This window comes from Hyperolius riggenbachi, chromosome 10 (assembly GCF_040937935.1).
Source record: "Hyperolius riggenbachi isolate aHypRig1 chromosome 10, aHypRig1.pri, whole genome shotgun sequence".
In the NCBI taxonomy this organism is placed as follows: domain Eukaryota; kingdom Metazoa; phylum Chordata; class Amphibia; order Anura; family Hyperoliidae; genus Hyperolius; species Hyperolius riggenbachi.
The window spans coordinates 26,836,106-26,851,629 of record NC_090655.1 but is presented as its reverse complement, the minus strand read 5'-3'; the positions used below and the strand labels follow the sequence as shown (position 1 = coordinate 26,851,629).

General features: G+C 46.7%; 1 protein-coding gene across 1 annotated transcript in view; it reads right to left on the bottom strand.

Moving 5' to 3' along the window:
• Window positions 1-546: 546 nt before the first annotated feature.
• Window positions 547-15,524, bottom strand: part of LOC137536628 (alpha-2-macroglobulin-like protein 1) — a 119,773-nt gene continuing 104,795 nt past the window's right edge. Inside the window, exons 34-36 of the mRNA XM_068258879.1 lie at window positions 8,494-8,596; window positions 7,983-8,044; window positions 547-770 (exon numbers count right to left, since the gene is read on the bottom strand). Coding sequence (XP_068114980.1) covers window positions 8,004-8,044; window positions 8,494-8,596 — 144 coding nt within the window. The 3' untranslated portion in view covers window positions 547-770; window positions 7,983-8,003. The remainder of the gene's footprint in view (window positions 771-7,982; window positions 8,045-8,493; window positions 8,597-15,524) is intronic.

Below are 15,524 nucleotides of genomic sequence, written 5' to 3'. Positions count from 1 at the left end.
GACACGTGCTGCACTCATAGCTGGAGAGGGAGCACAGATGGGGGGATCCACTGCCGTGCCTGCTTCTCCCCCTTCCTGGCTGCTACCCCTTCCTTCAGCCAGACAGGCAGCAGCAAGCCGGGTGGCGGCAGGCCAGGCACAATTCCTGATTCCGCCTTGCGTCGCCCCCAGACTTCCGCCGCCTGAGGAAGACGCCTCACCTGGTGTCATGGGTGGGCCGGGCATAGCTATTGTTCCTCAAAGAGTTCTTGCCACACCCCCACCTGTGACTGCCCGCCTGCATGGAGGTATTTACCAGACACAAGCACAGGCCCATACACACACCATTCATGCAGAGCAGGATCATCCACCGGGCAAGCTAGGCAAGTGCTTGGGGGTCTAGTGGGTATCAAGGGGCCCACCTGCCACCTTCTCTGACCTCTCTCCACTTCAGCTTACCAAAAGAACCACAATAAGGCCCCAAATCTACAACCTAGGGCCCCATTACATCCTAATCCATCTCTGCATTGACGTGAACTGATGGTATAAAAAAACTGACCCGAATGGTAATTTTATTTTCAGAGATTTTACTTTTTTTTATTAATATTAATTATGATTTCAAATTAAAACACACATTTACAATATGCAGCATATTTCATCTTTGCGTAGCGACCTCTCTCCTGCGGTTTCCAGGTTTTCACATATAGTAATGCTTCACTCAGCAGTCGTTCCAGGTAGACTCTTCCTTCATATAGAATATATCCTTTCCTGGGACAGAATGAGAGAGGATACTGGGGAGATAAAGGACATATTGGTCTCAATTCTCAAAGCATTACCACAATCACTAATGCAAAAAAGAAGTATCACCCCTTACCTGTTTATCTCAGGAATGATCTCTCCTTAATCGGTCTATCTCAGGAATGATCACCCCTTATCTGCTTATCCCATGAATTATCTTCACTAACCATATATACTCGAATATAAGTCTAGAAATTGAGGTCTGACTCACTTAATTAAAGTATAGGGGTCGGCTTATACACGAGTCACAAGCAACACTGAGTCATTTTTGTACTATTAGTAACATGCCATTTTGCAGCTATTTACCTGGGGGTTAGTGTTACTTTCTTGATAAAAGAAACTCCAAGAAAACACAGGTGTGAAAGTCCTGGCCACACCAATGAACAAGGAAAGGGATGAGGAAGAAATACTGGACAGCAGGGAGGGGTGTGTGAATAATTGCTGCACTTGGGGGGGGGGGGCTGGTGCAGTTACTGGCTACACTTAAGAGACAGGAGAGGTGAATGGCTGCACTACTGAATGCAGTGCAGTCATTAACCCCTCTTAGGACCCAAGTGTAGCCCAATAACTTTGTTGGGTAGACTTATACTTGCCTCAATAAAAAAATTATAGCTTAAGAGGTTCGAATATTGGAGTCGACCTTTACACAAGGTCAACTTGTATTCGAGTATATACAGTATTTGTTCCCCCTTATTTGTTTATCTTATGAACTATCTCCCTTTATCTGATTATCCCATAAAACATCACCGTATGTTGTTAACCCATGAATTATATCCCCTTATTTATTTCACCTTATTTGTTTATTTCATGAATGATTATGAATGATCCCCCTGTATCTATCTGATTATCTCATGAATTATCTCCCCTTATTTGATTACCTCATGAATTATCTCCCTGTATCTGATTACCTCATGAATAGTCTCCCTGTATCTGATTATCTCATGAATTATCTCCCTGTATCTGATTATCTCATGAATTATCTCCCCTTATCTGATTACCTCATGAATTATCTCCCTGTATCTGATTACCTCATGAATAGTCTCCCTGTATCTGATTATCTCATGAATTATCTCCCTGTATCTGATTATCTCATGAATTATCTCCCCTTATCTGATTACCTCATGAATTATCTCCCTGTATCTGATTACCTCATGAATTATCTCCCTGTATCTGATTACCTCATGAATTATCTCCCTGTATCTGATTACCTCATGAATTATCTCCCTGTATCTGATTACCTCATGAATTATCTCCCTGTATCCGATTTTCGGTTCGCGAACTTCCGCGGAAGGTTCGGTTCGCGGAAAAGTTCGCGAACCGCAATAGACTTCAATGGGGATGCGAACTTTCAAAAATAGAAAAAATTATGCTGGCCACAAAAGTGATGGAAAAGATGTTTCAAGGGGTCTAACACCTGGAGGGGGCATGGCGGAGTGGGATACATGCCAAAAGTCCCCGGGAAAAATCTGGATTTGACGCAAAGCAGCATTTTAAGGGCAGAAATCACATTGAATGCTAAATTGCAGGCCTAAAGTGCTTTAAAACGTCTTGCATGGGTATACATCAATCAGGGAGTGTAATTAGAGTTCTGCTACACACTGACACACCAAACTCACTGTGTAACGCAGCGCAAACAGCTGTTTGCGTAGTGACGGCCGTGCTGGACTGGTGCGCACCGTGGCCAGAGTGTAGACCGTGGCGTTTTTCAAGCCCGTATGGTCGCCGGGCTGTGGTAGCTCAATGATAGAACAACAGTGACTGTCCAGCTGATCAAATTTGGTCTGACCACAATGAAGCAACGACCTTATTATCTTTTGTGTGCCACCCCCACCCGAGACACTCAAATAGCCGGCAGTCATTGCTTCATTGTGATGCGCAAGCCCCTTCACCGCGGCAAGGTAATGATCATGAAGGGGATGGGCACATGTATATGCCTTTTGTTTTGTTGTTGCAGCCGCCCGCAGTGCAGCCAGAAAAATTAGGCAGGCATGTACACGCACCAGAAAAATTAGTGTAGCGGCCTTAAAAATTCAGGAATCCGCCTAGAGTCCTGGACCCTGTTGGTGGTGGCGGAAAAGGCAGTCAAGCGGCCTACAGGCAGAGATGCTGGGGACTGACTTAGTCTTCGGTCGTGCAGTAGCCCTCCGGGATCCATTCCTCATTCATCTTGATAAAGGTCAGGTACTGAACACTGTCGTGACTTAGGCGACTTCTCCTCTCAGTAACTATGCCTCCAGCTGCACTGAAGGTCCTTTCTGACAGGACGCTTGCGGCAGGGCAAGAGAGAAGTTGTATGGCAAATTGGGACAGCTCTGGCCACAGGTCAAGCCTGCGCAACCAGTAGTCCAAGGGTTCATCGTCGCTTTTCGCAGAGTCTACATCCACACTCAAGGCCAGGTAGTCGGCTACCTGCCACTCCAGGCGTTGTTGGAGGGTGGATCCGGAAGGATTATGGCGAGGAGTTGGACTAAAGAACGTCCGCATGTCCGACATCACCCTGAGATCGCTGGAGCGTCCTGTCCTTGCCTGTGTGGACTTGGGAGGAGGAGGGTTACTGCCAGTGGTACCTTGATTGCATTTTGCAGCCACATCACCCTTAAATGCATTGTAAAGCATCATTGACAGCTTGTTCTGCAAGTGCTGCATCCTTTCCGCCTTTTGTGGAGTTTCTAAGAGGTCCGCCACTTTGTGCCTGTACCGAGGGTCTCGTAGCGTGGCCACCCAGTACAGGTCATTCATCTTGAGTTTTTTGATACCGGCCTCCCTCAACAGGCTGGACAACATGAAAGAGGACATCTGCACAAAGCTGGATGCAGACGTACTCTCCATATCCTCTTGCTCTTCCTCAGTGATGGGACGCAACGCCTCTTCCTCCCCCCAGCCACGAACAATACCACGGGAACGTGGAGCAGCAGAAGCCCCCTGTGACGGCTGCCGCGGTTGTTCTTCTTCCGCCGCCTCTTCCTCCTCCACAGAAACACCTTCCTCATCATCACCATCATCAGAGTCTGACTCCTCTCCTTCCCCACACGACTCCTCTTCTTCCTCCTCCTCCTCCCCCCTCTGTGCTGCCGCAGGTGTTGTGGGAACATCGGGTTCGTGTGTAAATGGCTCCCACAACTCCTGCTGCCGTAACTCTTCTTGTTCACGCTCCTCCACAGCTATATCCACCACTCTACGCACGGCACGCTCCAGAAAGTAGGCGTAGGGGATCAAGTCGCTGATGGTGCCCTCATCGCGACTCACCAGTTTGGTCACCTCCTTAAAGGGCTCCATGACCCTGCATGCATTTCGCATCAGTGTCCAGTTGTTGGGCCACAACATCCCCATCCTCCCAGATTGTGTCCTTGTACTGTAATGATACAGGTACTGGGTGACGGCTTTCTCCTGGTCTAGCAGGCGAGAGATCATCAGCAGGGTGGAATTCCAGCAAGTTGGGCTATCGCAAATTTAGGCGTCTCACCGGCAAGTTGTTTCTACGCTGAATGTCCACAAAGCGTGCCATGGCCTTGTAAGAGCGCCTGAAATGCCCACACAACTTCCTGGCCTGCTTCAGGACATCCTCTAAGCCTGGGTACTTGGACACAAATCTTTGCACGACCAGATTCAGCACATGTGCCATGCAGGGTATGTGTGTCAGATTTCCCAAATTCAACGCAGCAATCAGATTGCTGCTGTTGTCACACACCACGTTGCCGATCTCAAGCTTGTGCGGGGTCAGCCATTGCTCCACCTGTTTGTTAAGAGCAGCCAGGAGAGCTGCTCCAGTGTGACTCTCCGCTTTCAGGCAAGACATGTCTAACACTGCGTGACACCGTCGTACCTGGCATGCAGCATAGGCCCTGGGGTGCTGGGGCTGTGTAGCTGGAGAGGAGATCGTGGCACCAGCCAAGGAGGAGGAGGAGAATGACGACAGCGAAGCGGTGGTAGCAGGTGGAGAGGAGGTGGCTGGAGGCCTGCCTGCAAGCCGTGGAGGTGTGACAAGTCGGTCTGCTGCGCAGCCACGTACTCCCTGCTTGCTGCCATCAGTCACCAGGTTGACCCAATGGGCTGTGTATGTAATGTAGTGGCCCTGCCCGTGCTTGGCAGACCAGGCATCCGTGGTCAGGTGGACCCTTGACCCAACGCTGTGTGCCAGAGATGACACCACTTGCCTCTCAACTGCACGGTACAGTTTGGGTATGGCCTTTTGTGAAAAATAATTGCGGCCTGGTATCTTCCACTGCGGTGTACCAATGGCCACAAACTTACGGAAAGCCTCCGACTCCACCAGCTTGTATGGTAATAGCTGGCGAGCTAATAGTTCCGCCACGCCAGCTGTCAGACGCCGGGCAAGAGGGTGACTGGCAGACATTTGCTTCTTACGCTCAAATACTTCCTTCACGGACAGCTGGGTACTGCTGTGGGCAGAGGAGAAGAAACCGCTGAAGGGAAGAGGCGGTGTGGAGGAGGGTGGCTGTGAAGGTGCAAGGGAGAAAGTGGATGAAGACGATGCACCTGAAGGAGGAAGAGGAGAAGGAGGGTGGCTTGTCTTTTGAGGGGTGCTGCTTTTCCTCAGGTGTTCTTGCCATAGCGGTTTGTGCCTTCTCTCCAGGTGCCTTCGTAAGGCACTTGTCCCTACGTGAGAGTTGGCCTTTCCACGGCTCAATTTTTGCTGGCAGAGACAACAGATGGCTTTGCTCCGATCTGAGACACACACGTGAAAAAATTTCCAAACCGCTGAGCCCCCTGGGCTGATGGCGCTACGGTGGCATCAGCAGCTGACTTTGAAGGGCATGTGTGCTGGGTGGCCATAGCTGGCGATACATGGCGCCGGACACTGCCCCCAGCTGTTTCTGAGGACGAGCTCCATCTGCTTCTATCATGGAGTCATCTCCTCCTACTCCTCTCTGACTCCTCCTTTGAACTGTCCCCCTGGTCATCTCCTCTACCGGGAACATATGTGGTATCCGTATAATCGTCATCATAATCCTCCTGGCCAGCTGTGCTTTCTTCAGACACCTCCTCAAGTGCACCAACTTCAGGTGGTCCACCATCATCCCCATCCACACACATTACGTCCATATTATCGCCACCTAACTCAGACGTATGAGGTGGTGTACCTGCGCCTTCTTGTTGTTGTGGCAGTAGTGGCTGGGAATCAGTGATGTCACCACCACCACCAAATAACTCCTGCGAAGTGTCAAATGCAGCGGATGTGGTGCTTGTTGTAGCGCTGGTGGCTGCGGGAGATGAGGTGTTCTGTGTTAAATACTCAATCACCTCCTCACGATTTTGGGAAGTGATGGCACGTGCCTTCTTCTGAGCACTGTATTTTGGGGCAGGTCCACACGAAATCAGAGCAACACCACCTCGCACAGACCTGCCGGTGACTGGTGGCCTTCCTCTGGGTCTGCCTCTACCTCTTCCTCTACCTGGTTTGTCCATTTTGTCCATCTCGGGGGGATGCTAGCTATATGCAGTGAGGTGGGTTCTCACTCAACACAACCGGTAGTTAGATGCAGTGAGGTGGCCAGGTGGGTTCTCACTCAACACAACAGGTAGTTAGATGCAGTGAGCTGGGTTCACTCAACACAACGCTAGGTATATGCAGTGATGAGGTGGGTTAAGTATACACAACAGGTACTGGGTAGTTAGATGCAGTGAGCTGGGTTCACTGAACAGTGAAGGTACTTAAGATGCAGTGAGGTGGGTTCTCACTCAACACAACCGGTAGTTAGATGCAGTGAGGTGGCCAGGTGGGTTCTCACTCAACACAACAGGTATTTAGATGCAGTGAGCTGGGTTCACTCAACACAACGCTAGGTATATGCAATGATGAGGTGGGTTAAGTATACACAACAGGTACTGGGTAGTTAGATGCAGTGAGCTAGGTTCACTGAACAGTGAAGGTACTTAAGATGCAGTGAGGTGGGTTCTCACTCAACACAACCGGTAGTTAGATGCAGTGAGGTGGCCAGGTGGGTTCTCACTCAACACAACAGGTATTTAGATGCAGTGAGCTGGGTTCACTCAACACAACGCTAGGTATATGCAGTGATGAGGTGGATTAAGTATACACAACAGGTACTGGGGTATATGCAGTACTGGGTAGTACAATGTGCAGCTCCCTGTCACACACACAGGTAGTCACTGAATGTACTGGGCTGCTGGCAGTGGCACACACACTATCAATTAGCAATGCTGTGCATGCAACAAAAGTGTCAGTTTGACACACAGAAAAAAGCAAAAAAAGTACAGGATGAGCTCTGACAAGAGCTATTGAGGGGTGTTATAAAAGCAATAACAATCAGCCAGGAGCAAGCTAAGCAGCCAAGAACCTAACTAATCTGTCCCTAGAAGAACAAGTCTGCAGCAGCTCTCCCTAGTCTGTCTAATAGCAGGCAGACGAGTGACTGTAATGGCCGCCGGAGGCTGCCTTATATAAGGGGGGGTGGGGCTCCAGGGCTTAGTGTAGCCTGAATGGCTACAATGTGCCTGCTGACTGTGATGCAGAGGGTCAAAGTTGACCCTCATAGTGCATTATGGGGCGAATCGAACTTCCGCAAAAGTTCGCCTGGTGCAGACGAACGCGAACCCCCGAAGTTCGCCGGCGAACCGTTCGCTACACCTCTAGATTACCTCATGAATTATCTCCCTGTATCTGATTACCTCATGAATTAGCTCCCCTTATCTGATTACCTCATGAATTATCTCCCTGTATCTGATTACCTCATGAATTAGCTCCCCTTATCTGATTACCTCATGAATTATCTCCCTGTATCTGATTACCTCATGAATTATCTCCCTGTATCTGATTACCTCATGAATTAGCTCCCTGTATCTGATTACCTCATGAATTAGCTCTCCTGATGGTAAAACATAATTAAGGCTGACAATTCAAGAAAGCAAAATCTGTGTGAATCAATCCCAGTATTGTACATGGGTGATGATCATAAAAAAGTCTTCCGACGTGCAAAGATCCACAGAAAAAGGAAGATAATTAGCCTATCAATGCCTCTCCCTGCAGGTTCATAAATCGATTGGCAGCTGCTGCTGGTGGATTCAATCCCTTTCCCTTCATTGGTCGGTGGAAATTGTCATATTGAAGGAATACCCATTTTTTTTTCAACCGTCACCTCCCTTCTGAGAGCTGATAATCTGAATTGTCTTATGAACGTCCGCAGTACAGGTGTTCCATAATACGGCAATAGAAGAATATTTACCACATTTCATGGCCAGTCATCTTATAGGCCGGGCACGTCATACATTATAATAGCTTCTTCTCCTGTCAACAAAGAAAAGGAAAAGTGTAAGAAGCCTCAGGTGACATCTCTCATCATTAAGAGGACCTGTCAGGACAGCCATTTCCTGTAAAAGGAAAGCAGAAGCAACAGCAAAGCCTCATAGATACGTTACACCAGCCTTTTCCAACCAGGGTTCCTTAAAGTGTACCTGAGACAAGCTACATCTCAGGTTTTATACTTACCTGGGGCTTCCTCCAGCCCCCTTGAGGCTGCTCGGCCCTTCGCCATCTCCCCGGGCCGCTCCTGTTCCACACTGGACGACTTGGTACTTGGCCAAATCATGCTTCATCGCACATGCGCGGCCTGGCCACGCATGCGCCCACATCATGCTCCCATGGCTGTGCGCAACCCCCTGCCTGTGCAATGATTGTGAAGGGTGAAACTGGTAGGAGCCTCTAGAATATACAGGTATTTGATAACATTTGCTTACCTGTTTCATAGTAGTCTATGACCTTCGCCATCCTGGGTTTGCGGTTTTGTACTGTAAACTCTTCCTCAGCTGAAAAGGAAATGGTCTCAGGATCTCCACGCAACTGCAGGAGAATAAGCAACATGAGATCCATGTAAAGCAGCCCCTATCTTTCATGCATAGCTTATTTGGGCAGCAGCTCCTCTCCTTCCTCCCCATTAGCAGCCTCCTCTTCCATATGCAGCAGCCCCTCTTCTATATCTAGCCAGTCCCTAAACCAGCAGCCACCCAAGGCCTGAACCTCTGTGGCCTTCCCAGAAGTCTTCCCCTGTACCTCTGCTACCAGGGCCAATACCTGAATACTGTCCTGGTACGTAACCCCAACTTCATCCCCTGGTGCCTAATCCTAACCTTCCCCACCTGTGTCTAAACTTAGTTATCACCCTCCACAACCCTTACCACTTAAAGTAAACCTGACATGGAGCAGGAGAGAAAATGTATACATACCTGGGCCTTCCTCCAGCCCCCTCCGGCCTAATCGCTTCCTCGATGTCCTCATCTGCCTGTCCGTTTGTCCACAATTGGCTCTGGTAGGTCCACCGGCCTTGCTTAAGTTGAAAGATCTCTGGCAATTTTTAGTCTACCCCAGGGCCGGTTCTCTCAAGTTGAAACATTTGCATCAAGCGGCAGAGATTACAGGGGCAGCATGTTTGTACTGTGTTTACACTAACAGCATGCAGTCAGAGTAGGAGGAGAAGGGAGATCCTTGTATCCTATATACCTCCTTATCTGCCACTCAGATCTCGCACATGTGCACCTGCGCCGCTTCACTACAGTCCTCAGCAGCGAGATCTGAGAGCCGGTAACAGGATAGGGCGTATCACCCGGCATCAATGACACCCAGTGTATAAGACGACCCCTGACTTTTACAGAGGGTTTTCAAGGGTTAAAAATTAGTCTTATACGCCAGAATATACAGTAGTTTATTTTTTTTAGGTACACTGTAGGGGCACTAAATAGAGGTGACAATTAAGATTTTAAATTTGAAAAAGTGATAATTATGCATTCCTGGTAATCAGGTGATCTGGAGCCAATCAGAATCACTCCTCATTCATTCTAGAAGGTGTCAACTGTCAAAGCGTGCAAGACTGCTGGAGTAAAAATTTATGTGTCAGAAACTAACGCTCATATAAGGTCAGTAAATTTTACTATGGGCGGTCCTGAAGGGACTCTACATCGCCCTGGTTACCTAACCTCAATCACTTCCTGCAATGCCCAACACTAAGGATAGGTTCACAGTGTTGAATGCAACGGAGAGTGGACACATAGGTACAAAGTCTGCATCATGCAAAGAGATAGAATAACATGATCAGTTACAACGCAGTACTGTGAACAGGCCCATAGAGTTGTATGGACAGTGAGCTGACATGCAGCGTTATTCTGCAACGCCACACCACTGAGCACTGTGAACAGGGCCTAAGGCCCCGTTCACATCACAGAACGCAGGCGCGTTCCGTTCAGAACACAACGCACAGGAACGTACGTCATGTGCGTCTCTGTGAGTTGCGTGGCTGATCCCATTCACTGAAAATGAATGGGACAGCCGCGCGTTTTGTTAGGAAACGCGTGCAGCATGCGTTCCCGGACCGCATAGGTCCGGAACGCATGCAGTGTGAACATCAGACAGTGTAGTCTATGCACTGTCTGATGTCGTGCGTGCGTTCCCGAAATGCGGACGGGAACGCGTGCAATGTGAACAGGGCCTAAGACTCAGCCAGAGCAGGATCGTCCACCAAGAAACCTAGGCAGGTGCTTGGGGCCTAGTGAGAGTCAAGGGGCCCATCTGCAACCTTCTTTGACCAAAAGGACCATTAGGCCCCATTTACACTTAATCAGTTGGTACGCGTTAGTACGCTTTTTTTCATAGCAGTGCATTGTGAAAAAGATTTCAGTTAAAACGTGTTAAAGGGGAGCTTCAGCCTAAACAAACATACTGTCATTAAGTTACATTAGTTATGTTAATTAGAATAGATAGGTAATATAATCTCTTACCCACCCTGTTTTAAAAGAGCAGGCAAATGTTTGTGATTCATGGGGGCTGCCATCTTTGTCATGAAGGCAGCCATCTTTTTGGTTGAAAGGAGGTGACAAGGAGCAGGAGACACAGTTCCAACTGCCCTGTGTCCTGATCACCCCTCCCAGCTGCACACGCTAGGCTTCAGATGTCAAATTCAAAATGTAAAAAAATAAAAATGTGCACCAAAACAGCAGAACGAGAACAACAAAATCAGAAATCCCATCATGCTTTGCACAGCATCAGGGGAAAAAAAGCCCGGGCAGTTTTCTTCTGTGCAGCTAAAATGAGGCTTGTATAAGAGAAACAAAGTTCTGATGCTGTGAAACTGTTAAAGAAACACCAGGCCTTTTCAGTGCTGCTGAGTCGATTTTTAGTCCGGAGGTTCACTTTAACCACCCTGGCGTTCTATTGAGATCGCCAGGGCGTCTGCGGGAGGGTTTTTTTTTAAATTAAAAAAAAAAAACTTTCATGCAACCAACTGAAAGTTGGCTGCATGAAAGCCCACTAGAGGGCGCTCCGGATGCGTTCTTCTGATCGCCTCCGGCAATCAGAAGTAACAAGGAAGGCTGCAATGAGCAGCCTTCCTTGTTTGGCTTTCCTCGTCGCCATGGCGACGAGCGGAGTGACATCATGGACGTCAGCCGACGTCCTGACGTCAGCCGCCTCCGATCCAGCCCTTAGCGCTGGCCGGAACTATTTGTTCCGGCTGCGCAGGGCCCGGGCGGCTGGGGGGACCCTCTTTCGCAACTGCACGCGGCGGATCGCCGCGCTGCGGCGGCGATCAGGTAGCACACGCGGCTGGCAAAGTGCCGGCTGCGTGTGCTGCTTTTTATTTTATCAAAATCGGCCCAGCAGGGCCTGAGCGGCACCCTCTGGTGGTAATGGACGAGCTGAGCTCTTCCATACCGCTAAGGTGGTTAAAGAGAACCTGTACAGAGTAAAAATATTTAAAATAAACACATGAGGTGACTTCAAATGACTATTACATAGTTACCTTGCCATCAGTTCCTCTCAGAAGCTCACCATTTTCTTCTGACAATAATCCCTTCCAGTTCTGACAACATTTTGTCAGATCTGAAATATATCAGTTGCTGTCAGTAAAATATCAGTTGCTGTCAGTTATAGCTGAGAGGAAAACTGATGTACCAGGTAATGTCCATGTTTCCCTATGGCTCAAGTGGGCAATGTTACAGTTTAACTGTGTGCTGACCAGAAAGCTGTTATGAGTAATGGCCATTTTCAAAAAGGAGGACGGAAATGTCTAATGATCACAGTGAACAAGCAGGACGCGGGACAGGAGAAAGACACTGAGGAGTAGACTACATGGAAGGCAAGTATGATTTGTGTATGCTTATTTTGACTTTTAATTTTCAGTGCAGGTTTTCTTTAAGTCTAAAAGGTGTCATAGGAAAACATGGGCATTACTTTGAAAATCCTTTTTCTTTCAGTTATAACTGAGAGCAACTGATTAAGTGTAAAAGGGCCCTAAGTGAACTCCAGTGAAAATAATGTAATAAAAAAACTGCTTCATTTTTACAATAATTATGTATAAATGATTTAGTCAGTGGTTGCCCATTGTAAAATCTTTTAAATCCCTGATTTACATTCTGACATTTATTACATTATGACATTTTTACTGCTGGCAGGTGATGTAGCTGCTGCATGCTTTTTTGGCAGTTGGAAACAGCTGTAAACAGCTATTTCCCACAATGCAACAAGGTTCACAGACAGGAAACTGCCAAGAGTAAATACTTAGAATTTTTTTGTGGGAGGGGTTTCACCACCATATCAGCCATACAGCACCCCCTGATGGTCTGTTTGTGAAAAGGAATAGATTTCTCATGTAAAAGGGGGTATCAGCTACTGATTGGAATAAAGTTCAATTCTTGGTCGGAGTTTCTCTTTAACATGCTTTAACTGAAGTTTCTTTCACAATTCACTGCTATGGAAAAAAGCGCGTACTAACGCATACGTGTTCCAACTGATTAAGTGTAAATGGGGCCTAATCTACTACCTTGCCTAGGGCCCAGTTACATCTTAATCCATCTCTGGGCTTGGCCATTGAATTCACTAGAACAGAGCAGTTGTCGCCGTGTGCCAAGATCTAAATCAAGATAGCTTAGTGCTAGGTAGAGTCTTGAGGTAGAGTCCACCTACCTCAAGGGACAATAGCAGGGGAAAGTCCTAGGCATGAAAATGAGGCAGGAGAAGGCGGAACTCACACAACTCCCCCCTATTCCTGTTACTGATCTAATCATTGTGCCTAAGCTTGTCTTTATAAAGAGCACACAGGGAATACTCAGCTCAGTGGCAAGTGGTAAGAAAGGCTTCACCGCTGGATAACAGCAACACAAGTGCTATAACAGAGTGGTCCAAAAGCACACACTAAACATTTACATACATACAGTCCAAGCATGAAATTTGTTGCTTGCAATTGTTACAACCACCTTAAACGATACCCGAGGTGACATGTGACATGATGAGATAGACATGTTTATGTACAGTGCCTAGCACACAAATAACTAGGCTGTGTTCCTTTTTTTCTTTCTCTGCCTGAAAGGTTTAAATATCAGGTATGTAAGCGACAGTTCCTGTCTGAGTCAGGACTGGGTCAGACTACAGTGTGACCCTCATTTATAAGGAATTACAGTCATAAAACACCTTCCTGGCAGAAAATAGCTTCTCAGAGCAGGCAATAGATAAAAAGGGTCAATAAATCATAGATTTTAGCTCTGGCATACTTCAATAAATGTGTCATTGAGCAGAAACAATGCAACAGTAAAAACTTAAAAAAGTAGATTTAAATATAAAATACAACTATGGGATATCTAAAAAAAGTCATTTTTAGGAGAAGGAGGATAGATACAATTGTTTATCTAATCAGTTTATTTTCACCTCGGATGTTCTCTAAAGTGAAGCTTAACTGAACTTAAAATAAAAAAAAAAAGAATGTAACTTATCTGGGGCTTCTACCGGCCCCCTGCAGACACCCACACTGGGACAACCCGATCCTCCGGTCCTCCAAAACAAGTCAGTTTCTTTCTGGCAACTGCCCAGTCGGTGGCCTCTGCGCTTGCGTAGCCCTGACCGTGCGCTTTCTTGATCACGTTCCTGTCGCCATCCCGCACATGCGCAGTACGAGATTATATCATTCGGCACATGCACAGGACAGTGATCAGTGTGATTTAGGAAGCGCACAGCTAGGGCCGCGCAGACGCAGTGGCCACCGACTGGCCAGTCACCAGACAGAAACGCTCTGGAGGATCGGGTTGTCCTGGCACAGGCACAGGATGTCTGCAGGGGGCCGGTAGAGGCCCCAGGTAAGTGTAACTCTTTTTTTAAAGTTCAGTTAAGGTTCACTTTAACCTCCAAAGTCCTTAAAGTGGTATAAAACCTGGACATAATATTCAATAAAAACATGTTTTCCTACTTTTTATATGCCATACGGTTATCATATTTGCATTTGTGCATAAGTATTATTATTCATTTAGAAATTATACATTCCCAAAAGTGTTTTGCTTTTTGAGCTGACTTTGCATTTTATTAACCTCCCCGACATTCAATTTCCCCAGGATTTCTGTGCAAAAAGTGATCCACTTAATTTTCATAACCTTTTTTTTCCTCTAACTTGCCAAAAGGTGTCAAGCAAGGGTCTAGTATACAGTGCAGGAGAGTATTAACGTGTATGCACGTCAATACTGTTCACATGTTTTGTATGGACGTGTATAACCGTCAATACTGCTAGGGAGGTTAATAACTGGTTTTATTCATCTTGTATTGAAGGCAGACATGCTTTCAGTGTCTCTCTGTGTCCGGGAGCTTCTGCACAGTCAGAGAATGTGTCACATTCCTCACTTGATACACTTAAGTAAACACAAGATATCATCTGCACTTGGGATGGTCCAGATTTCTCTGCACTGAACTTTCCAGCCCTGTGTGTAACCCTTTGAAGGCTGTTTTAGTAAAAAAAAAAAAAATGCTGGTTGTATATAATATGCTGTAAATAATTTTTTAGAGCAAAGAAGAAATGCCGGGTTTCATTCCGCTTTAAAGAGAAACTCCGCCCCAAAATTGAACTTTTTCCCAATCAGTAGCTGATACCTCTTTTACATGAGAAATCTATTCCTTTTCACAAACAGACCATCAGGGGGCGCTGTATGACTGATATTGTGGTGAAACCCCTCCCACAAGTAACCCCTCCCACAAGAAAAGTTCAAACTTTTGTCAGTTTCCTGTCTGAACCTTGTTGCATTGTGGGAAATCGCTGTATACAGCTGTTTCCAACTGCCAAAAACCATGCAGCAGCTACATCACCTGCCAACAGTAAAATGTTCACTGGAGTTCCTCTTTAAAGGACCACTATAGTGAAAATTGTAAAATTTGTAATACATGTGGACTTGTACAAATAATAAGTACATTTCTTCCAGAGTAAATTAAGCCATAAATTAGCATGGCCTTTATTCTTTATAAAAACCCTCCCTGAAAAGGATTCATACAAAGATGCCGGCCAGCCTTCCTGCTCACTGCACACTGATTTGGCAGTTGGGTAGAGCAACTGGCATTCATAAAATGCTTTTCAAAATAAAGAAAACCTTGAGAATCGCCCATGAGGAGATGGATTAGTCTAAAACCTGTCGGTTCTGTCAGTTTTCTACGACTTACTGTAAGTGACAGCAACAAAGGAGAAAGGTAATTTATTACTCATTTTACTCTGGAGGAAATGTACTTCTTATTTGTATATGTTTACATGTATTTTACATTTTACAATTTCCACAATAGTGGTCCTTTAAGTATTTCCATTTTAGTGAAGTTTTAGGGCTCGATTCAGTAAACGGTGCTAAGTGTTAGTACACCTACTTAGCACGCCTCTTCACACCTAAACCAGCTGTTCGCGCATTAAAACGCGTGCAAAATGCATCGCGCGCAAAGTCCCATGTGCAAAACTTTGCGCGCGTAAAGTCCGGTGCGCGCGAAA